The sequence below is a fragment of the Leuresthes tenuis genome, unplaced genomic scaffold (assembly GCF_036924035.1).
Source record: "Leuresthes tenuis unplaced genomic scaffold, fLeuTen1.0.hap1 SCAF_23, whole genome shotgun sequence".
Lineage (NCBI taxonomy): Eukaryota > Metazoa > Chordata > Actinopteri > Atheriniformes > Atherinopsidae > Leuresthes > Leuresthes tenuis.
Window position 1 is genome coordinate 3697328 of NW_027325377.1, and position 24443 is coordinate 3721770.

At 44.8% G+C, this 24443-nt stretch overlaps 1 protein-coding gene across 1 annotated transcript in view; it reads left to right on the forward strand.

Annotated features, from left to right (window-relative positions):
* The window catches only part of shank3b (SH3 and multiple ankyrin repeat domains 3b), an 80781-nt gene that overhangs the window by 40872 nt on the left and 15466 nt on the right, over positions 1-24443 (forward strand). Inside the window, exons 3-17 of the mRNA XM_072377905.1 lie at positions 6261-6432; positions 6569-6772; positions 10246-10317; positions 10514-10622; positions 12057-12208; positions 12282-12411; positions 12502-12539; positions 12637-12753; positions 13264-13341; positions 14034-14100; positions 14189-14411; positions 14488-14663; positions 14743-14856; positions 14941-15016; positions 21928-22010. Of these exons, the coding sequence (XP_072234006.1) occupies positions 6265-6432; positions 6569-6772; positions 10246-10317; positions 10514-10622; positions 12057-12208; positions 12282-12411; positions 12502-12539; positions 12637-12753; positions 13264-13341; positions 14034-14100; positions 14189-14411; positions 14488-14663; positions 14743-14856; positions 14941-15016; positions 21928-22010 (1807 nt within the window). The 5' untranslated portion in view covers positions 6261-6264. The remainder of the gene's footprint in view (positions 1-6260; positions 6433-6568; positions 6773-10245; positions 10318-10513; positions 10623-12056; positions 12209-12281; positions 12412-12501; positions 12540-12636; positions 12754-13263; positions 13342-14033; positions 14101-14188; positions 14412-14487; positions 14664-14742; positions 14857-14940; positions 15017-21927; positions 22011-24443) is intronic.

Below are 24443 nucleotides of genomic sequence, written 5' to 3' on the forward strand. Positions count from 1 at the left end.
AAACAAAAAGCCATCTCAGGGGTCATTACTTAAAGAGACGCCCAACAATATTTCAGCAGCATTTGATGACGGTGTGGAGAAAAAATATCCCGCAGAACCAAATTCACTGAAAACGGTTCAGGGTCAGCTAAACAGACAGCTCTGTCCAGGCCTAAAGGATTCCTGCTTCCTGACTAAAACTGAAGGCTTTAGCCTCCAATTCCACTTTTAGAAACTCTAGGAACCACAGGTAGACCTGCAGTCTGAGATCAAAGTGCTCTGTTGTTCATTAAAGGTCGACTTTGTAGCTTTGGTCTTCAAAAAATATCACCACAAAGGGGCAGAGTTTTACCAAACATGGTGTTTGTTTCAGTCCTATTCAGGATACATTTATTGAGATATTTCTTCATTCAGCATTTAGCTGATTACAATGAGAGGGGAAAAAACTTTATTGGCTCTGCTGCTGGTTGATTCATTACCATCTCCTTTCATTTTAACTGAAGAAATCATCTGTAATAATGAGAAAACAGCCGACTAATGCCAGGAACATGTCCTTGTTACCTCTTTGGTAAATCCTAACCCTAACCTTCAACACCACTGCAACATCAGCTGCATTCACAAGTTTAACAATACAAGCATTTTACTTCCCAAACCAGAAGAAAAGTCAGAAGCTCTGTGTTGGCTTTCTTTACTGTCCAAAAGCAACACAAATATCTGCTCCTGTTTTGGCTTGTTGTTGCCATTGTTGTTATTACTTTCACTTTCACCACTATTGCTCATCTCTGTGGTCTGTTGGTCATCAATCATGCTACTGCTTTCTCCTGTTCTTCTTCTGATGGCTCCAGGGAGACTAAAAACTATGATCACTCATGTCCCATCTAGTGGTGCAAAGTGGTATTGCAGGAGAATGCGATTCGCCCCCAGATAATCTTAGTTGCTTAGTACAGTAATACTGTTGAAATCTGCAATCAAAACTCTTTATTTCCAACAAAGAGCACCCGTACGAGCAGGTCATGACTAAAAAACCACTGAGTTGAAGGATGGTTCCTGGTCAAATTGACCATGGGAATGACATCACAGTAACTACAAAGTGGGATAGTGTGTTTCTGAGGAGTTTTTAGATAACACAGTTTATAATGAGATGGACTAATCTGAATTCATATTTAACTGGATTGAATTGGACTATCTGTAACTGAAATGAAAAGTGATGATTTTCATTTTTAACTGTTGCTTTATAGATTTAATAGAGCAAGGTTAAAAGGCAATAACTTTTGTTTGAATTCAGATTTAGAACATTTTTATTAATCCAGGTTTTTATGACTTTTGGACATGATTATAGTCTTAAAACCTAGCTGAGTGTCATCTGCATAGCAGTGGAAATGTATGTAAAACTGTCTAAGTGTATTTAAAGTGAAAAGTATCGGTCCAAGTACAAAACCCTGTGGAACTCCATGACTAACTTTAGTGTGTGAGGAAGTCTCATTACTTACATGAACAAAGAGGAATATATCAGATAAATAGGAGTTAAACCAACATAATACAGTTCCTTTAATCCTGATAACATGTTGAAGTCTCTGGAATTAAAGGTTGTGTTCGATAGTATCAGATGCAGCCCTGAGATTTAAGAGAACCAGTATAAAAACATGTCTTTGTCATTATCTGAGGCCATGAGGAGTTTGTTGGTGACCTTATGATGTGCTTTGAATCCTGACTCAAACTGTTTGATTAAATCAGTGAGTGTGAATGCAGAATTTAACAGCAGAACACTTCTCTATGAAGGAGTCGGAGTTCCAAAGGAGCATAACATTTAATTGACTAAACCGAGTTAATATTTGTTAGAGAGGAATGGGGTGCACCAGTACAGTGACCTTGTTAGGTTGACATTTAATTTGAATTTGCATCACTCGGCTTCAAATAATCCCTGATGGAAAAACATCTAAAACATCTCCCAGTTAGAACCTGCATGTTAACATGAATGTGTTTATGGTTGATCTGTCCATGACCTCCACTTCCACTGGTGACTCTGAACAGCATTGAGAGTTGATGTGAAAAGAGAAAAGAGCCTTTTTAATCTGATGCTGTGACATTTCAGAGGCTTATATGCTGCCCTGTGTCAAGAGAATTCCTCCACAAGTGCAGATTGTAGAGTTAAATATCACTGCAATTACGTGGCTTTTACTGTAGTAAATGAAAGGAAGTTGTTCATTTCACTGTGTCTTGTTAGTGCTGCTTGATTACTCTCAGTTCATTTCAGCCTGATGTGAAAATCAAATTAAAATGTATTTGGGGAACTGGCTTTTATTGGAAAGTTAAATTATCTTTTTGAGAGCTGAGGTGCTGCTTTGAAGACTCGCTACTGGTGTCTTCAAGCACTCACTAAGATAAGATTTCAAAGCTGGCAGCAAGAGGAAATATTTTGATGAAGGAAAATGGGAATTCTGCCAATGGATTTCTAAAGAGCATGGCTCAAATCTCACAATCTTGGAGGCAGACATTTATAAAGTTAGTGTACGGGCTTGTTTCATTCACAGGACATGAAAAACTAGCCAGCTAGCCTCTGTTTTACCAGATTAACCTCATTTAGTCTCTAATTTAGCATCTCTTTGAACATTTTCAGTAAAAAAATTGAAACGTTTTAAAAGTGGAATATTTAATGTTGAGTTCCCATAAGAAACAGCCCTTTAATGGTGGACAAAGTCAGTCTTAGACTCCTCACAATATCCTGACAAGAAGCTTAATTTACCATCTCACTTACTATGACGTAAGATCAGTGGGAGCTCAAAGACTAATCATGACAAAAGTAAAGATAACCCATGGCCAACGTGAAGTAATCTGCATTTGTTTAGCAGCTTTTTCCAACACAACACAATTTTAGACACAAGCATGAACATGAACAAGATGCTTTAAATGTGAATTTCCTTTTTTGTTTCATATTAGAGGTCATCAAACAAACAAAAATACCACCATTAGTTATAATAAATCATCCAACATAAACAAACTGCTGTGGTTTTAACTCTTAAAAGCCTTTGGTCTGAATGGGTTAAGAAGACATTTAACATGATACCTTATGCCTTAAAAAAAAGCATTTTCACAGTGGTGTAATGTGCTTTGTAACTCAATATAAACAAGGAAGGATCCAACTCAGTGTTAGCTGCTATTGTGGCTTGATTGATATAATGGCTGCTTCAATGTTAGCAAAAACATAAAAATCTAACAAGGTACAATTAGCATAGCATTAGCTGCTATGTTAGCCGAAGGGAAATAACAATACCACCTATGTTAACCTGAACAAATCAATAAGCTGCTACATTAGCATAAGACAAATAAAATACCATTAGATTCTCTGTTAGCTTAAACAAAAGTAGCTTCAATAGCTACTTTTTTACTTTAGCTTCAATATTTGCCAAGTCAAAATAGTGAGACTGCAATGTTAGCCTTAACAACAGACCATTACCTTCTGCGTTAGCCTAAATAACATACTATCGCAGCTACGTAATCTGACTTAAACTGCTTTAAGATGAACAAATTAAAATTAGATGCCACAATAGCATTATTAACCCAATGTTAAGCTAAAGAAAATACCATTAGCCTCTATGTTAGCCTGAACATGAGCATTTTCGCTTCACCACTGATATAAGCAAAATAGTGACGTTTTAAGCTGCATAAGATATTATTAGCTGCTACATTAGCCTTAATAAACTACCATTAGCCTCTACATTAGTATAATTAACAGTATTAGCTGCATATCTGTTGCATAAGCTGAAGTTAGGTATGTTAACCTGAACAAACTAATTTTAGCTGCTACATTAGCATAAACAACCTAAAGTTAAGCTAAAAAGGATACCATTGGCATCTATAGTAGCCTGAATACAATAGTTTTAGCTTCAACATAAGTCAAATCAGTCATATCGAAAGTGAGAGGTACAGAGCAGTTGTTCAGTTTCATTCAAATCAGTTGATTAAGTGCAGCAGTGAACATGGAAAGCTTGACCTGTTCCTGATGACCCTGCATGGATCAGACACATTAGTCCTTTAACCCTTGAAATTCTTCAGCTGATTGAAATGTAGAGCTCTGCCACAGCAGCTAACACAGCTCCACAAACAGAAAACTCAAGAATGTGAAGATCCTTGATATTTTAAAAAGCACCTGAAACTCTCAACAGTGCACAGCTGTGACGATGTCTGTCTTTGAGCTGCTCAGATCAGTTTGAGGCTTTTGTGATGCTCTGAATAGTTGTCATATTTAACTTAAACACGAAAATGCTCCACACACACTTGGTGTTTCAGTGCACCTGTTCCTGCAGCCGTTGCTTTCTTAACACATGTTGTGCATTTCCAGGCTTTAACTAGTACCTTCACGTTTCTGTGTCTTACTTATCTTTTTCTGGTGATATTCTTATATATTCTAATTAACAATCAATTGATTCTGTTGTATTGTTAAAACAATTTTAATTGATAAAACTTCTATTCATGGGGTTTATTAGCTTCTTTTTTAAAAACTGTGAGACATAAAAAAAACACCATTAGTTAGCTTGAAAACTGGAAAACATACATATTTTGCACTTTAAGAGTATTTTTTTAGAGCATCTGTGTTTTTATAAAGTACTTTGTTCAATAAAACTATGATTGAAGTGCCTCACAGGGTCTGTTTTATGGTGATTTAACCAAGAGTGGGTCCCTCTGAGTGCTTCAATTCAAATAACTAAGAAGACCCCCACATCTCTGCTGGCTCTCGTCATTCCTGCCTGTCCTCCCATCATTTTATTATATTGATCTGATATTGGAACACGGTACCTGATGATTGTTTAGTTGCATTTTTTTTAGATTTTTAACGCTACGTCTGTCCCATAAAGCGTCTCGCTGTGGACGGACGGACGTGAAGGCAGACAAATGCTACAAGTGAGGTTGACAAGAGAGAGTCAGCAGGTACCGCAATAAAGATGTTCAACTGTGTTGCCATGGCAACAGTGGGCATGTAGATCAGGAGGCTTTTTTTAACGCACACACAGAGTGAGGTTAGCACAGGATTCCCTGCTATTCCAGTTTCTATGACAACTCACAACTCGTGCTCTCCTCTCCGTCTGCCTCGCTTTGGTGCTCAGCTGTGATGGAAGCAGCCATCAAGTTCTGACTCTTTGCTCTGACTTAATTAGCATCAATGCTAATAAACTACTAATTAGCCCCAGTGAAGATTAATGCAAATGATAATTAAAGATGTAATAATATCTTGTTGTGGCAGCGGCAGTCAGAAGGGACTGAACAGAAACAGAAAGTGTCGTCAGAGCGTCTGCAGCTGCTGGAAAACCAAAAAACTAAAGATGTGTTCAACTGAACTCAGCCTGGAGTAGTTCAAATACACTCTGCAGGGTCGGTGAACATAACATATATACTATATAGGTAAAGTTGAAGGTGTACATCACTGTGGTCGTGTAGAGTCCGTTGGGTTGGTTTTGATTCTCTTTTAGATTTAATATTTGGTCACTTTGTGGCCTTAAAGATTTTTTTAAATATAAACCTACTACTCATACAGCAAATTAAACCTTTCTTTGTTTCCCAGCAACCAGCGCTTCAACAAAATAAGACATTCACAGTCCCTGAACTTGAGTAAAACTGTTGAGCAGAACAATCGGATGCTTCAGCTGGGGGTGAAAAACAGGATGTGATGTAACTTCCCAGGAACATTAGCAGAGAAGGTGGAGATCAGAGCAGATGATCTGAGAAAGATGCGTTCTCACAATCAGACACCTGAATATGACTCTGGAATGAATCAGACAGTTTTACTGCAAATCTGTGTCTGAAAATGCTAAATTTCTGCTGTGAGAAATGTCTGTGGGAGGCTGTTAGAGTCATGCTCACATCTCTGTCCCCACAGACGCCTGAATGTAGAAAACTATTTTTATGACATGGTAATGGATTTATCAAGTAAAGAAATGGCAGAACATGTTACTCTGTGGTTTTTTACCTTTATTAATGGAGCAGATAATGAAGATAAGTGAGCCAGTTGGAAGACAAAGTTATATTATGAGCTGATTTTCATCATGACTGCCTTTAATTTGGCGGCGAAACAAGTCTCAAGTTAGAAAGCGAGCAGCTCCGAACTCTGCTTCAGTAAGTGAGGAGACATTAGTCAGTCAGTGAGTGGGACACATCCTTAGCTTTAATTAAAACATCTTCAGCCACCAGCTGGATGTGACAGTCGGCGTGTGGCGAGGTGTCGTCGTTTTCCGCGCTGCGATCCGTCACCTTGGTTCAGGCTGTAATCGCGGCTCTGTGTGTTCCAGCCACATGCCTCTGAGTCCGGCTGCTGACACCAAACATGATCGCCCACGCCAACAGGCGGTTACTAACGGCAACCCCACAGGCTCTGCTGTCGCCAGGGACGACGACGCAGAAGACACGCCCCCTGGAAACAGCATCGTGGTCCGCATCGGCATCCCAGACCTGCAGCAGACGGTAACACACACACACGGACACGCAAGCGTGTACATGAACATGAATATAAGGCACAGCACAAACCTGTCTGTCTGTCTGTGTCCGTCTCTTTCTCTGTCTGTCCGGCTGTCTGCTTCTCTGGCTCCGGCTCTCTCAGAAGTGTTTGCGGTTGGACCCAGAGTTACCAGTTTGGACCAGTAAGCAGAAGGTTCTGGTGACGTTGACTCAGTCTCTGTCGGATGTTTTGAACTATGGTCTCTTCCAGCCGGCGTTCAACGGCCGAGCCGGAAAGTTTCTGGACGAGGAGCGACTGCTGAAGGAGTATCCTCTCCCCCCCATCACACCCATCCCATATCTGGAGGTAAACGTCCAATCAGGTCACAGCAACGTTTAAAGGACAGATCTGGTGTCTGTCCTGACGAAATAAAGTGCATCGCACCTCTTCAGGGTTCATCAGAGGTTTCCTGTGTAAAACAGGAGGAAGAAGATAAATCTGATAAATCTACACTACTACTCAAAAGTTTGGGATCACTTGGAAATGTTCTTGTTTTCCATGGAAACGCACATGAAATTAGTCTGAATAGGAATGTTTTTTATGGAAATGATGATTGTGTTCTTCAGACTTTTAAGAAAACCCAGGCTTCCACAACATGGATGGACTTGATGGAGCCTCCCTCCGTAACACTACGACCCGATAGGGTTGAGATCCAGAGGCTGGCTTATTCTTTTATGATTGCTGATAACATTTGGAGGTGTGGTTCGGGTCATAATCCTGCTGTAGAATGAAACTGAGGGTGTGTCATGGCGCCTCACTCTGTAGAAATCACCCCCAAGCATCAGTCTGCCTCCACCATGCTTGACTGATGGTATTAAACGCTGCTCTTGGATCTTTGAATTTGTTCTGCATCACACAAATGCTCTTCTGTTTGATCCAAAGACCTCAAAAATTTCTCCAGTCTTCCAGCATCTGGGCTCTTTTCTTTTTATTGGCCAGTCTGAGGAATGGCTTGTTGTGGCCCAGCATCCTGGAGGCTTCTCTTAGCTGGACCTGTGAGGCATCGTTGTCTTAAAGCTCTCAGATATTTGTCTTCTTGCACATTTCGGGGCCTCCCACTCCTTCTGCTGTCCTTGTTAGAGCCATTCTTTCTAAGCACAACAGACTGACGGCTCTCCAAAGAAATGTCTTTCTTTTTGGCCATTTTGAGTCCGTAAACAAGTGATCCCAAACTTTTAAAATAAAACCTTACAACTGTATTATCATACCACCCAGCATAAAATGATCAAAAATAAACAGAACATAGAAAACATCAAATACTGAAGATGAGACATTTTATTATTTCATGAAAAATATCAGCTCATCTTGAGTTTGACGGCAGCAACACGTCACTAAAGATAAAAACAGCTGGAGGAACGAATCAGGTTCACTGGCAACAGGTCAGGAACAGGAGTGGGTTTAAAAAGAGCACCTGAGAGAGGCAGAGTCTCTCAGAGGTAAAGATGGGCAGAAGTGTGGAGCAGTTTCAGAGTAATGTTCCTCAATGTAAAACTGTGAAGACAGAACATAATAACATCTCTCTCTCAGGCATTAGTGCCTCTGGAACTGGAAACCTGCACATCTGGAAAGGCTCCATCAAAGCTGAAAGGTATAAACGGGTTTTAGGGCAACATCTGCTCCCATCCAGACGACGTCTTCTTCAGGGAAGGCCTGGTATGTTTCAGCAGGACAAAGCTGAACCACATCCTGCATCTGTTCCAGCAGCAGGTCAGCGTAGAGTCCAGCTGCCGCAGTCCAGATGTTTCACCACCTGAAAACAGACCCAGGAATCCTCTATCGGACAGGACCGGGACAGGGTTCCTCTCCCAGAGGTCCAGCAGCTGGTCTCCTCAGTTGCAGATGTTTACAGATGTTGTTGAAAGAAGAGGGGATGCTGCTGCCATCATATTCAAGATTAACTCGTATTTTTTGTCTTTGTGAAATGTCTCACGTTCAGCATTTGTTTTCCATGTCCGGTTGTAAATGAGACACTTTTTTAGGGGATCTGTAACTCCTTTCTGTTTTTATTTACATTTTACGCAGCGTCCCAACTTCTTTGGTCGTAGAATCGTCTCTCTTATCGAACGACCTGGCGACTTCAGGTCATTAGATTAATGTTACTGAGCTGTTTCCCTCATACAGTCATGTGAAAAGCTCTGATGAGGTAAATGCATCTTGTTTCAGTGTTTGTTCAACAAATAATGACACAGTATAATATGTTATGTGTTGCTGTTCATCTGAGGCTCATTTTAGGAGCTGGTGAGGAACGGGTGGCTTTATATTTTGTCCTGATGCATTCACCTGTACTTCTTTAGATATTATTTTTGGGCGTTTCATCCTTTTTATTACGAAATCTGCTGTGGGTGTCCTCTATTTAACTGAAGCTAACATTCTACCTTCGACCCACACGTAGCATCGATCTCCAGAGTCCAGCAACTGTTCTGAAGGCTGCACTCAAGCCCGTCTGCGTTGACCGAATACCCAAAATCCTTCACTCTGCATGAAGTATTAGCGTTACAGACGCATGTGTATGACTTACCAAGAATAAGCCCTAAATCTTTAAGTTCAGACTACTTCAAAGTTCCAGTCTTTAGGATTTGCAGCGATCTGTTGGGATGAAGGCAGTCACTCATCACTGTGAATAAGAGCAAAGATTGTTCTGCCATGTTGCTACAGAGGCCCAGAGGAGACAAACTCAACTAACTCTTGAAAGCAACTTTTGCTATTTATTTTGCAGCTGGTGCACATTTCCCATCAGCTGAAGGTCCAGATGCATCTCTCAGGTCCTGTCAGGTCACAGCTGGATTTTTTCCTCTTTCTTAAGGACATCACTTTCAGATCCTGTTCATCTGCTGTAGATAGTTTTTTAGGCCTGACACTTCTTCTTTTGTCCTCCACTTGTCCAGTTTCCTCAAATGTTTTAAGGACACACTGCACACCATGCTGAGATATGCCAAGTTTTCAGCTAATAGCTCTTTGGGAATCACCTTGTTGCTGCAGAAATCCTATTTTCTGTCTGTCAAACTGTGTTTTCTTTGCTGTTTTTCATAGATGCAGCTAAAGAAATGCGAACAAATTATGCGTCTTTGTGACAAAGTGCCTAAAGATCCAATTTAAAATGGCTTCTTTGCTAAATTGTCTGTTATGTGTCGACGCAACACTGGTTCATCCCTTGAGTTAGGAGCCTTTTTTCTGCCTGAATGGTTCATAGGTCAGAGTTAAGTGGCTGAACAAAGAAAAAACACATGAAAATGCTCAGGTACAAGGACTGAAGATGAGGGAAAAAGCAGAAAATGTCCAAAGAAAAACTCTGAAGGAGCTTCAGAAAGATGGAGAACTATTGATCAGGACACTTTAAAGGTTACAGGAAGTCTGGCTGCTTGGAGGGAAAATATGAAGAAATGAGGGTTGGATCAGGACTTAAGCACAGAACTATTAATTACTCGTTAATTTCTCAGAGATTAATTACAGGTTGTCTTTGTTAGCTCAGTTTCCACCTCTTTGTCTCAGCTGACTGGAAGCTTTGAACCAAGGGACCAACAAGGAAAAACCAGCTCAAAGATGTGAAATTAAATCAATTATAATTAGACAATCAGGTCATGTTGAAAGTATGAATCCAGCAGGGGGCACTGCAGAAAGATGTTCATCTTTTTCTGTTTGCTTTCTGTTGGGCAGATGAGTTTTAAAAACTAGAATTTGGGATCTGTTTAACAGGACGTCACCAGTGATCAAATCTCAGTCTGAGCATCGCACAGATTCAGTTTGTTGTGAACCAGCTCTTTCCGTCTCTGTCCATGCAGTTTCGTTATAAGAGGCGAGTTTACACCCAGAGCTACGTGGACGACAAGCAGCTGGCGAAGCTGCACACAAAGGTAACACACTTCACCTGTGGCCAGCTCCAGTTTAATGATGCAGAGGTATAATCAGGTAAATATTCTCTGTGTGTGTCTGAAGGACACATTGAAATCTTCAGGGCTGTTCAGCTGTTTTCTGTTTTTTTTTAATTGATGATGATGCTTTACAGACAGCATTTGCTGCTTCTTCAGATGAAATGTTTGTGTTTTTAAGGCCAATCTGAAGCGCTTTATGGAACATGTTCATCAGAAGAACGTGGAGAAGGTTTCCAAATGGTTGGAAAAAGGTCTGGACCCCAACTTCCACGACTCAGACAGCGGAGGTGAGCAGCTCGATGGAAGCATTCAGGAAGTAGTCAGAGCCCTTCACATCCTGTGCATGGAAAAGTGTTGTTTCACTTTCATTTTAAACAGACCTTCACTTAATTATGGGCAGCTAAATTAAAACTTCTGAGTTATTTACAAACACTCGTGTTTGCGTTAATGATCGATGAGTTTAGAAAGGTTCCAGCCAGCATGAAGTTCATGTTTGAAACATCACGCTGGGCTCATACCACACAGCATCAACAATAAAATGGCTCAACCAGAAAACAAATGGCTTTAAAGGTGACATACTGTGTAAAAATCCCTTCTTCCTGATCCTGGGAGCATATATCAGGGTGTCTGAACTCCCCAAAAACACAACCCTGGGATTCATTTAGTTCCCTTTGTTTGAAAGTTCCTCATTTAAGGAGCCATTTCTAAAGTTCATCACTCCTTAAGTTGGCTCCGCCTCCTCTGCTAAGCCCCGCCCACTCACATCCACCCTGCTGGACGGATGAAGCCAGCTTCTGGTGGAAATGTTCTGCTGTCAGCTGCACTGAGGAGCATGCATCTTCCATCCAGCAGCAGCCTCAGAGGATATAAGAGCCCAGTGGATAAACTATATCTGAGGCTAATGTTCCAGCAGAGTTAGCTAAAGACTGTGAATGTGCAGCAACCAGCAGGTGTAAAACTCCCCAAAAACACTCCTTAAGTTGGCTCCGCCTCCTCTGCTAAGCCCCGCCCACTCACATCCACCCTGCTGGGCGGATGAAGCCAGCTTCTGGTGGAAATGTTCTGCTGTCAGCTGCACTGAGGAGCATGCATCTTCCATCCAGCAGCAGCCTCAGAGGATATCAGAGCCCAGTGGATAAACTATATCTGAGGCTAATGTTCCAGCAGAGTTAGCTAAAGACTGTGAATGTGCAGCAAACACTTTTCATCCCACTGTTTTAACAACTTGGTCCAGTTCAACGCTGGACTGAAGGAACTGAGCCACAAAGAGGATCAGTTCCAACTCTCAGAGCCTGAACTTCAGAGCAGGGAAATGGAAGCATCTGAGAGATAAAACGGTTATAAAACAGTGAATGAGTCACCAAAAAATGAAGTGTGCACTTCAGCTGTGTGCTGCTCAGGAAAAACAACGACCAGACATCAGTTATGGTTCAACCCCTATAAATGATTTCAGGCTGGATCTTAAAGAGCGATTTATGACGCTGCAGACTCATCCAGCTTCGTGATTTCGGCCCCTGGCTCCTCCTTAAATGATGATATCTTGCAGGTTTTGTGTCTTAATGTGTCACCAAAGACTCTAAAATCAGCCGATGAGACAGAAAGTCTGCATCATCCAGCTCTTTTTCTGAGATTATGAATCAGAAAAGAAGTCGTAAATAGCTCAGTGATGTTGATGTGTTTAGGATATTGTTGATAAATCTCCAAACATTTGTCCCTGTCAGAGTGTCCTCTGACTCTGGCGGTGCAGCTGGAGGAAAGCTGTGATCTGATCAAAGTCCTTCGCAGTGGAGGCGCTCACCTGGACTTCAGGACCAGAGACGGCATCACGGCTCTGCACCGGGCCGTCCTGTGCAGGAACAGCGCCGCCCTCGCGGTGAGTCCGAGCTCAGCTCACGTTTCACCTCTCTATCAGCACAGAACACGCTCTGATCTGTCCCGGTCCTCAGACTCTGCTGGACCTCGGAGCGTCTCCAGACTACAAGGACAGCAGAGGTCTGACGCCGCTCTACCACTCGTCCATGGTGGGCGGCGCCCCCTACTGCTGCGAGCTGCTGCTGCAGGACCACGCCAGCATCGGTACGGAGCGCACACAGGTCACCTGACGACACTTTAAACAGCATTAACGTGCTTATTTAGTGGCTCATGCCGTTTATGCCATGGTTACAGGGATCACAGACGAGAACGGGTGGCAGGAAATCCACCAGGTGACACACCCACAGAATCAGTTCAGCTACTCGCACTGATGACAAGTCCAGGCTCTGAACAACTCTGATCTGTACCTGTGTGTGTGTGTGAGTTCAGGCATGTCGCTATGGTAACGTGCAGCACTTGGAGCACTTGCTGTTCTACGGCGCCGACATGAGTTCCCAGAATGCCTCAGGAAACACCGCACTGCACCTCTGTGCTCTGTACAACCAGGTAACACAGGCGTCTCTATGGCCCAGATGTTCAGCAGATGTTCAGCGGCAACTTCAATAAGCTACGTTAAAAAAAAACAACACGCATGTTGAATTCTCACTGACACAAATGGAACAAACGGTAGAGCTGCACCAGAAGCTGAACAGCTGACTGTATTCTGCTTATCTGGAATAGAATAGTCCTCATGTAATATATATATATATATATATATATATATATCGTTACTAAGAGCAGCTCCGTGTGACGACAGCTGATAGAACAGCTCCAAAGTGGAAGTAGTAGCACTAGCATTCCTACTTCCTGTAAGACTTCTTCTTCTGCTATTCCAGAGTTACAGGTAGCAAAGCCCAGAGCTCAGAATGAAGACTGCAGCGGGTCCAGCCGGTAAAAATGACCAAGACGGCGAGCATAATAGCTTAGATTATATGAAAATATAAATCCTCTGGCCTCTGCTTTGTGTTCACACCTGTTCATCTGTTGTTAACGGGATGGTTCTGCTGGTTTCTGTAGGACAGCTGTGCCAGAGTTCTGCTTTTCAGAGGCGCCAATAAGGACATCAAGAACTACAACAACCAGACAGCTTTTCAGGTTTGTGTTCGCAGCTCAGCTAAAACACGCTCACCTAAAGGTTTTAATCATCATTAGATGCTTCGTCAACACAAAATAAATGGGCCAGCTGACATTTAATTCATGACAGCAGCTTGTACGAATGAATCTTTAAGTGCAGTCAGAAATCCAACGAGTTCTCAGAATAAACGATGAAAACGTCACTGCATTACAGCTGAATTAGGAGATTAAATAGATTAAAACATTTCTATATTCACTGACTGACTGTTAAGACGACTGTTCTGTCAGTTATTTGACAATCTGACTTTTATGCAACATAAATTAAATGTTTTCAAGTTGGTTTTAAAGTCAGACATCAGTAGATGACATTTAAAAGTCAGATTTTTCTGCCTGGATGATCATCAGGAAGAGAATCAGTGAGAAGATGGAGCTTTTTACAGGGAATCTGTGAACATAAACCGCTCCGCAGCAGGTGATGCTTTCAGTGACCACGGTTAAAAACACACACAGAGACAAAAATCAACATCTTAAATGATAAAAATAATAAAACTACAGCTTTTAAGAAGAAGAAGAAACGGAATCACTGGGACAAAAATCACAACTTTGAGTTTTTAACCCGAGAGCCTCCGTGGAAGCCCAAAATACCTACACTTTCTGTTACACAAACGCATCAGAGGAGTTCAAAGTGAAGCGTGTGAATGCATCTTGTGCAGGTGGCGATCATCGCGGGGAACTTTGAGCTCGCTGAAATCATCAAGATCCACAAAGCGTCTGATGTCGGTGAGTTTAAACACATCACAGTCGTGCGCGTGTGTGACATCACTGAGGGTGAATGCTAACTTTCCATGTGTGCGTTTATGTGTCCAAGTAGTTCCCTTCAGAGAAACACCCTCCTACACGAAGCGCCGGCGATTCGGCGCCAGCAGGACGCCGCCAGGAAACGGCCTGTCGTCTCCTCGCTCCCTGATTCGCTCAGCCAGCGACAACGCCCTTGAAAGCCCCGCCTCCTCACCTGGCCCCTCCCTGCAGAGCCTGGAGACACACCACGACACGCACACACACTCACTGAGACGCCACACGCGCCGCCTCAGGTACGCACACGACCACCTGTGGCAGCCTCGGTGTGAAGCGGGGGTTTAAACGCCGTCTCTTCCTGTCGCCCTGCAGCCCGAGCGGCAGAGGCCACGTGGAGACCAGCCCTCCCTCCTCGCCGCCCATCACGCCACAGATGAGGAAGAAGAGGCTGTACAGCGCTGTGCCCGGACGCACCTTCATCGCCACCCGGTCCCACGTCCCACAAGGGCCCGGAGAGATCCAGCTGCACCGAGGGGAGCGGGTCAAAGGTGAGGCGGAGACGTGGTTCAACCACAGCACCTGTGTGGGTGTGGGTGATGCTGACGGCGTGCTGTGTTGTGCGTACAGTGCTGTCCATCGGTGAAGGCGGGTTCTGGGAGGGAAGCGTTAAAGGCAGAACCGGCTGGTTTCCTGCCGACTGTGTGGAAGAAGTCCAGATGAGACAGTATGACCCACGACTGGGTAAATATTCAGATTCAGCCCCATCGTCACATGATGCAGATGCATGTGATAAAAGTGACTGAAAACATGCGATGTGTGATTCAGAGACGAGGGAGGACCGCACGAAGAGACTGTTCAGACACTACACTGTGGGATCCTACGACAACTACACCTCCTACAGGTAATACACCTACACCTGCTACAGGTAATACACCTCCTACAGGTAATACACCTACACCTCCTACAGGTAATACACCATCACTACACCTCCTACAGGTAATACACCGCACCCACACCTCCTACAGGTAATACACCGCCCCCACACCTCCTACAGGTAATACACCCACACCTCCTACAGGTAATACACCGCCCCCAAACCTCCTACAGGTAATACACCTACACCTCCTACAGGTAATACACCGACACCTCCTAAAGGTAATACACCGCCCCCAAACCTCCTACAGGTAATACACCGCCCCCAAACCTCCTACAGGTAATACACCTACACCTCCTACAGGTAATACACCGACACCTCCTACAGGTAATACACCGCCCCCACACCTCCTACAGGTAATACACCCACACCTCCTACAGGTAATACACCCACACCTCCTACAGGTAATACACCGCCCCCACACCTCCTACAGGTAATACACCCACACCTCCTACAGGTAATACACCGCCCCTACACCTCCTACAGGTAATACACCTACACCTCCTACAGGTAATACACCGACACCTCCTACAGGTAATACACCTACACCTCCTACAGGTAATACACCTACACCTCCTACAGGTAATACACCTACACCTCCTATAGGTAATACACCTACACCTCCTACAGGTAATACACCTACACCTCCTACAGGTAATACACCGACACCTCCTACAGGTAATACACCGCCCCTACACCTCCTACAGGTAATACACCGCCCCTACACCTCCTACAGGTAATACACCGCCCCTACACCTCCTACAGGTAATACACCGCCCCTACACCTCCGACAGGTAATACACGACACCTCCTACAGCAAATACACCGACACCTCCTACAGGTAATACACCGCCCCTACACCTCCTACAGGTAATACACCGCCCCTACACCTCCTACAGGTAATACACCGCCCCTACACCTCCTACAGGTAATACACCGCCCCTACACCTCCTACAGGTAATACACCGCCCCTACACCTCCTACAGGTAATACACCTACACCTCCTACAGGTAATACACCATCACTACACCTCCTACAGGTAATACACCGCCCCCACACCTCCTACATGTAATACACCTACACCTCCTACAGGTATACACCTACACCTCCTACAGGTAATACACAATCACTACACCTCCTACAGGTAATACACAATCACTACACCTCCTACAGGTAATACACCTACACCTCCTAAAGGTAATACACCATCACTACACCTCCTACAGGTAATACACCTACACCTCCTACAGGTAATACACCGCCCCTACACCTCCTACAGGTAATACACCCTCACTACACCTCCTACAGGTAATACACCGCCCCTACACCTCCTACAGGTAATACACCGCCCCCACACCTCCTACAGGTAATACACCTACACCTCCTACAGGTAATGCACCATCACTACACCTCCTACAGGTAATACACCTACACCTCCTACAGGTAATACACCTACACCTCCTACAGGTAATACACCATCACTACACCTCCTACAGGTAATACACCGCCCCCACACCTCCTACAGGTAATACACCATCACTACACCTCCTACAGGTAATACACCTACACCTCCTATAGGTAATACACCTACACCTCCTACAGGTAATACACCTACACCTCCTATAGGTAATACACCTACACCTCCTACAGGTAATACACCTACACCTCCTACAGGTAATACACCGACACCTCCTACAGGTAATACACCGCCCCTACACCTCCTACAGGTAATACACCGCCCCTACACCTCCTACAGGTAATACACCGCCCCTACACCTCCTACAGGTAATACACCGCCCCTACACCTCCGACAGGTAATACACGACACCTCCTACAGCAAATACACCGACACCTCCTACAGGTAATACACCGCCCCTACACCTCCTACAGGTAATACACCGCCCCTACACCTCCTACAGGTAATACACCGCCCCTACACCTCCTACAGGTAATACACCTACACCTCCTACAGGTAATACACCATCACTACACCTCCTACAGGTAATACACCGCCCCCACACCTCCTACATGTAATACACCTACACCTCCTACAGGTATACACCTACACCTCCTACAGGTAATACACAATCACTACACCTCCTACAGGTAATACACAATCACTACACCTCCTACAGGTAATACACCTACACCTCCTAAAGGTAATACACCATCACTACACCTCCTACAGGTAATACACCTACACCTCCTACAGGTAATACACCGCCCCTACACCTCCTACAGGTAATACACCCTCACTACACCTCCTACAGGTAATACACCGCCCCTACACCTCCTACAGGTAATACACCGCCCCCACACCTCCTACAGGTAATACACCTACACCTCCTACAGGTAATGCACCATCACTACACCTCCTACAGGTAATACACCTACACCTCCTACAGGTAATACACCTACACCTCCTACAGGTAATACACCATCACTACACCTCCTACAGGTAATACACCGCCCCCACACCTCCTACAGGTAATACACCATCACTACACCTCCTACAGGTAATACACCTACACCTCCTACAGGTAATACACCATCACTACACCTCCTACAGGTAATACACCGCCCGCACACCTCCTACAGGTAATACACCGCCACCTCCTACAGGTAATACACCATCACTACACCTCCTACAGGTAATACACCGCCCGCACACCTCTTACAGGTAATACACCTACACCTCCTACAGGTAATACACCATCACTACACCTCCTACAGGTAATACACCTACACCTCCTACAGGTAATACACCATCACTACACCTCCTACAGGTAATACACCTACACCTCCTACAGGTAATACAACTACACCTCCTACAGGTAATACACCATCACTACACTTCCTACAGGTAATACACCGCCCCCACACCTCCTTTAGGTAATACACCATCACTACACCTCCTACAGGTAATACACCTACACCTCCTACAGGTAATACACCGCCCCCACACCTCCTTTAGGTAATACACCATCACTACACCTCCTACAGGTAATACACCTACACCTCCTACAGGTAATACACCATCACTACACCTCCTACAGGTAATACACCGCCCGCACACCTCCTACAGGTAATACACCGCCACCTCCTACAGGTAATACACCATCACTACACCTCCTACAGGTAATACACCTACACCTCCTACAGGTAATACACCTACACCTCCTACAGGTAATACACCATCACTACACCTCCTACAGGTAATACACCTACACCTCCTACAGGTAATACACCATCACTACACCTCCTACAGGTAATACAGCTACACCTCCTACAGGTAATACACCGCCCCCACACCTCCTACAGGTAATACACCGACACCTCCTACAGGTAATACACCGACACCTCCTACAGGTAATACACCGACACCTCCTACAGGTAATACACCTACACCTCCTACAGGTAATACACCTACACCTCCTACAGGTAATACACCGCCCCTACACCTCCTACAGGTAATACACCTACAACTCCTACAGGTAATACACCGCCCCTACACCTCCTACAGGTAATACACCGCCCCCACACCTCCTACAGGTAATACACCTACACCTCCTACAGGTAATACACCGCCCCTACACCTCCTACAGGTAATACACCTACAACTCCTACAGGTAATACACCGCCCCTACACCTCCTACAGGTAATACACCTACACCTCCTACAGGTAATACACCGACACCTCCTACAGGTAATACACCTACACCTCCTACAGGTAATACACCTACACCTCCTACAGGTAATACACCTACACCTCCTACAGGTAATACACCTACACCTCCTAAAGGTAATACACCTACACCTCCTAAAGGTAATACACCTACACCTCCTACAGGTAATACACCGCCCCTACACCTCCTACAGGTAATACACCCTCACTACACCTCCTACAGGTAATACACCGCCCCTACACCTCCTACAGGTAATACACCGCCCCCACACCTCCTACAGGTAATACACCTACACCTCCTACAGGTAATGCACCATCACTACACCTCCTACAGGTAATACACCTACACCTCCTACAGGTAATACACCTACACCTCCTACAGGTAATACACCATCACTACACCTCCTACAGGTAATACACCGCCCCCACACCTCCTACAGGTAATACACCATCACTACACCTCCTACAGGTAATACACCTACACCTCCTACAGGTAATACACCATCACTACACCTCCTACAGGTAATACACCGCCCGCACACCTCCTACAGGTAATACACCGCCACCTCCTACAGGTAATACACCATCACTACACCTCCTACAGGTAATACACCGCCCGCACACCTCTTACAGGTAATACACCTACACCTCCTACAGGTAATACACCATCACTACACCTCCTACAGGTAATACACCTACACCTCCTACAGGTAATACACCATCACTACACCTCCTACAGGTAATACACCTACACCTCCTACAGGTAATACAACTACACCTCCTACAGGTAATACACCATCACTACACTTCCTACAGGTAATACACCGCCCCCACACCTCCTTTAGGTAATACACCATCACTACACCTCCTACAGGTAATACACCTACACCTCCTACAGGTAATACACCGCCCCCACACCTCCTTTAGGTAATACACCATCACTACACCTCCTACAGGTAATACACCTACACCTCCTACAAGTAATACACCATCACTACACCTCCTACAGGTAATACACCGCCCGCACACCTCCTACAGGTAATACACCGCCACCTCCTACAGGTAATACACCATCACTACACCTCCTACAGGTAATACACCTACACCTCCTACAGGTAATACACCTACACCTCCTACAGGTAATACACCATCACTACACCTCCTACAGGTAATACACCTACACCTCCTACAGGTAATACACCATCACTACACCTCCTACAGGTAATACACCTACACCTCCTACAGGTAATACACCATCACTACACCTCCTACAGGTAATACAGCTACACCTCCTACAGGTAATACACCGACACCTCCTACAGGTAATACACCGCCCCTACACCTCCTACAGGTAATACACCCACACCTCCTACAGGTAATACACCATCACTACACCTCCAACAGGTAATACACCTGTTTACATCACACTAGAGAAAAACTAATTACTGTTAGTCTGAACTAAACTGGAGTTTTAAAATGCATTTAAAGTTGTTTGTCCAACTTAAATCCTACAAAATCATGCATCTGATGCACATAGCTGCTATGTACATGCCCCAAGTTCCATGTTTTTGTAAAAACCGTATAGTTTAAGTATATAAAAATCCAGCTGAAGTCCCCATAAAGCTGCTCTCATTCACATATTTTCTTTTGTCAGAAACTGGGACTAAAATCAGCCCATTAAGGCTCACTTAAAGCATCTCCAGACTGTCGCTCTGCTCTAATAAGGCAATATATTACCGCCTTTAATCAAGAACAGCTTTGTTTTTCCTCAGTTACTCAAAGAAGGTTCCTGTTTGTGTTCAGATACTCACCGATGAAACTGTCAACCCTTCAGTACTGGTCCTTTTGCCTCACAGTCTCCTCCAGATGATTAATGCTTAACTGGGCTCAGTTCCTCCCACACAGGGATGATTATTTCACACAGCACCCCATCGGTTCATTTCATGTTTTATAATTTATGGAAAATAATAATAATGGTGCATTTGCCTGAGAAAAATTGTAGTGAGGTCAACATGAAGGTCTGCCTTCACAAATAACACAGAGCTTTAATATTTGCACCCCACTGTGTAATAGGCTGGAATATTTATGACAAAACTGTAGCTTTATCTTTAACAGACTGCACTCCTGACCTCAACACCGATGCTTTTTTAAAATCTTCCACTGTGTGTTAACTAGACATTTCTTCTAATTCATGAACACTGACATACAGATGATCCTAATTGGGATTCCTGATCGCTGTGTTGGTTGGTGATTAAACTTATTACTTTTTCACTGGTCAGCTTCATATGGCTGGGGATTTTCAAGCAGGTCACGACAGCAGAGAACGTACAGTGGGTTCGCTCCATTTATACACCAGCACAACGAGCAACACGCATGGCTTAAACACAGCAGGGTTAAGGGTTAAATGGACGGATAACGTCATCGACTCTGCTGTGCATTAACCAGCAGATGATTGCTGGTCATTTTAGTTTCTTTGTGGCACAGTAAACGGTTTTTAAGAGATAACTCCTCCCTTATATATCTCCGTATCTGCAGCCAACTGATCGGAGCACCCTTATTAAAAGGTCTTCAAGCGTTTAAATGAAATCTTTAGACTTTTGAGAAATAACTGAGTCGGTATTGAGTTGCCGGATGATTATATATTCCATCTGTGGCTGGTTTAACCTGTTAATGTGACAGAAAAACAAACCTGAGGGACTGCAGGATTAGAGCTGGTGCTGGAGGAGGCTTTTAGAGATTCTGGCACACAGTCAGCTCAAAGACAACTGTAGTTTAGCAGAAAAATGCGTTGTTCAGTACTTTCAGTAATCTCTGAGGTTCATAACCAGGAAGGGCCTTTTTTTGTCATGGATGTTAAGGATGTGCTTTGTTAAAACATGGGAGTTAAGCCTCGACATGAGAGAGGCAGCAACGCTTCTTTGTTGGACTCTCGATACATCACACCAAACCTCCGCCTCGGTGTGCAAATGTCCTCTGCCATAGCAGACCTTTCCTGTGGTCAAACCGCCCACCTCTGGTGGAAGTAGAAGCTCCCAGTGTTCCCTTTAAAAACAGGACATTCACAAAGTAAATCCATCTGATTGAAATCATACTGTAAATATCAACAACTGTTTCAGTCTTCAACTTGATTTGTTTGATCAACTTTGCAGCTGGTACACGAAATGTTTAAATGTGAAGTTTCTTTGTGTTTCAGCGACTATGTAATCGAGGAGAAGACGGCTGTGCTGCAGAAGAGGGAGAGCGAAGGATTCGGCTTCGTCCTCAGAGGAGCTAAAGGTAGAAAGAGAGGGAGGGATGGAGGAGTGGTGGGTGTTTGGAGGAAGAAACGAAGAGAGATATTTAGAACAGGGAGAAGCCTTGAGAAGAAAACTCCTACACAGAGTCTTATTCACATGGCAGCTCTGGTTTCTACGGAGTAAAGGCTAACTGGTGACCATGAGCATCATTATCGCTGTGAAAGGGACTAAAGTTAGAAAGCTGAGCAGTCGACAGAAGCTGTATCCATATCAAAGCACTGACCAAAGAAAAGTACTACTTAGTTGATCATGTATCGTCTTGGCTGGCAGCCTATGAGAGGCAAATTAGGGACATTCAGAAACGAATAACATGTTTTAATAAGATAACAAAGAACAATCAGCATCAGCCGGTGAAATTCTCTGTGGAGAGGCCGGTTTCTCAGGACGTTATGGACCCAGATGGACCGACGGCATTGCGTTTCCATCGCAAATATGCAGATGCAACACAAAGAAGGCTGCCCAGAGTGTGATCCAGGGTGAAAGAGGGAACCGATGTATAGATGGATTATGATATATGCCTGCTATTTGAAAGCCCCGCCCCTTCGGCCACTTTGGCCTCTCTGGCTGCAGCTACTGCAGGCGGCGGGTTGTGAGCGACCTGAGCAACTACGCCCGGTAACAGGAAGTGTATCCCCTGCCTGTATGTGGAAGCGTGCACTCATCCATTATCCTACACTCCAACGTCTGGCAACAGGTCCAGGAGGGAAACTCTGACGTTTCCAGCTCCTGGGTGTTCCCAGGGCGTTCCTAGGGCATTCCTAGGGTGTTCCCAGGGTGTTCCTTGGGTGTTCCCAGCGTGTTCCCAGGGTGTTCCCAGGGCGTTCCCAGGGTGTTCCCAGGGTGTTCCCAGCGTGTTCCCAGGGTGTTCCCAGCGTGTTCCCAGGGTGTTCCCAGCGCGTTCCCAGGGTGTTCCCAGGGCGTTCCCAGGGTGTTCCCAGGGCGTTCCCAGGGTGTTCCCAGCGTGTTCCCAGGGTGTTCCCAGGGTGTTCCCAGGGCGTTCCTAGGGCGTTCCCAGGGTGTTCCCAGGGCATTCCTGGGGCATTCCTTGGGTGTTTCCAGGGCGTTCCCAGGGCATTCCCAGGGTGTTCCTGGGGCGTTCCTTGGGTGTTCCCAGGGTGTTCCCAGGGCGTTCCCAGGGCGTTCCTTGGGTGTTCCCAGGGCGTTCCTTGGGCGTTCCCAGGGCATTCCTGGGGCATTCCTTGGGTGTTTCCAGGGCGTTCCCAGGGCATTCCTAGGGTGTTCCCAGGGCGTTCCTTGGGTGTTCCCAGGGCGTTCCTTGGGTGTTCCCAGGGCGTTCCCAGCGTGTTTCCAGGGCGTTCCCAGGGCGTTCCTGGGGCGTTCCCAGGGCATTCCCAGGGCATTCCCAGAGCGTTCCCAGGGAATTCCCAGGGCGTTGCCAGGCCAGATGGGATTTCTAATCCCTCCAGCTAGTTCAGGGTCTGCCCCGGGGTCTCCTCCCGGTTGGACGTGCCTGAAAAAACTTCAAAGAAAGGCGATTAGGAGGCATCATAACCATCTAGGGACTCATCCCCAACCAAGAGGGAGCAATCTACCCTTTTCCGGTTGAGAACCACATCCTCGAATTTGGAAGAGCTGACTTTCATTGTGAGCCCTCGCAGTCAAGGCCACCGGGTGCTTCACTGTTATCGACGTCATGGTCATGAAAACTGTACTTTTGAGCTGTATTTTTCCATTTATGTGGGTGAAATCAAGGAGCAGTAATGTGGTTTAAACCCTACTGAGTCCAGGCTCCAGCGTAAAGGAAATACAATTCCTATCTACCTTGGCGTGACATCTGTCTGGCAGCCATTACAAAAGTGGGGTGGAAAAAGAGACGCCAAGTGACGGTTCGTGCTCAGCTGTAAATGCGTTTGACCGTGTTCTGACTCTGCATAGGCCAACGTGATTTTAAGTAACGCTGGTGCTTCGGTTCAGCTTCTTCTTAACACATTTCAGTATAATTCATGACAGACAAATGGTTTCACTGGTGTGTCTGCATGCTAATTCTGAATAATGTCTCTTAACGGCTCCTCGTGACAACCTACCCAATTGTCTGGCTCTGGTTAAAAGCACGCCAAAGCTAACTCGATTAGCTTCTTTTCTATTTGGTGTCAGGTCGTTTTGGTGCAGTGACCCGACTGCTGTTAGGTCTCTTGCAGAAAAATATTTTATCTGAATAAGACTTCCTGGTAAAAACAAACACAACGAACATAGAGCTAGATGATAGAACCAAAGTGTTGTGTGTCTCCTGTAAAAGCATCAAGAGTCAACTTTTCTTCTTGGTTTCTGGCAGAGTTTACTGTCAATAACTTTCCTTCAGTTTTAAAATATATTGAATTATGAGCTCAGTTTAATAAAGTTACTCTAACAAACTCAAGTTGTTTTCTCCTTACATGAGCTTCATGGACACAAT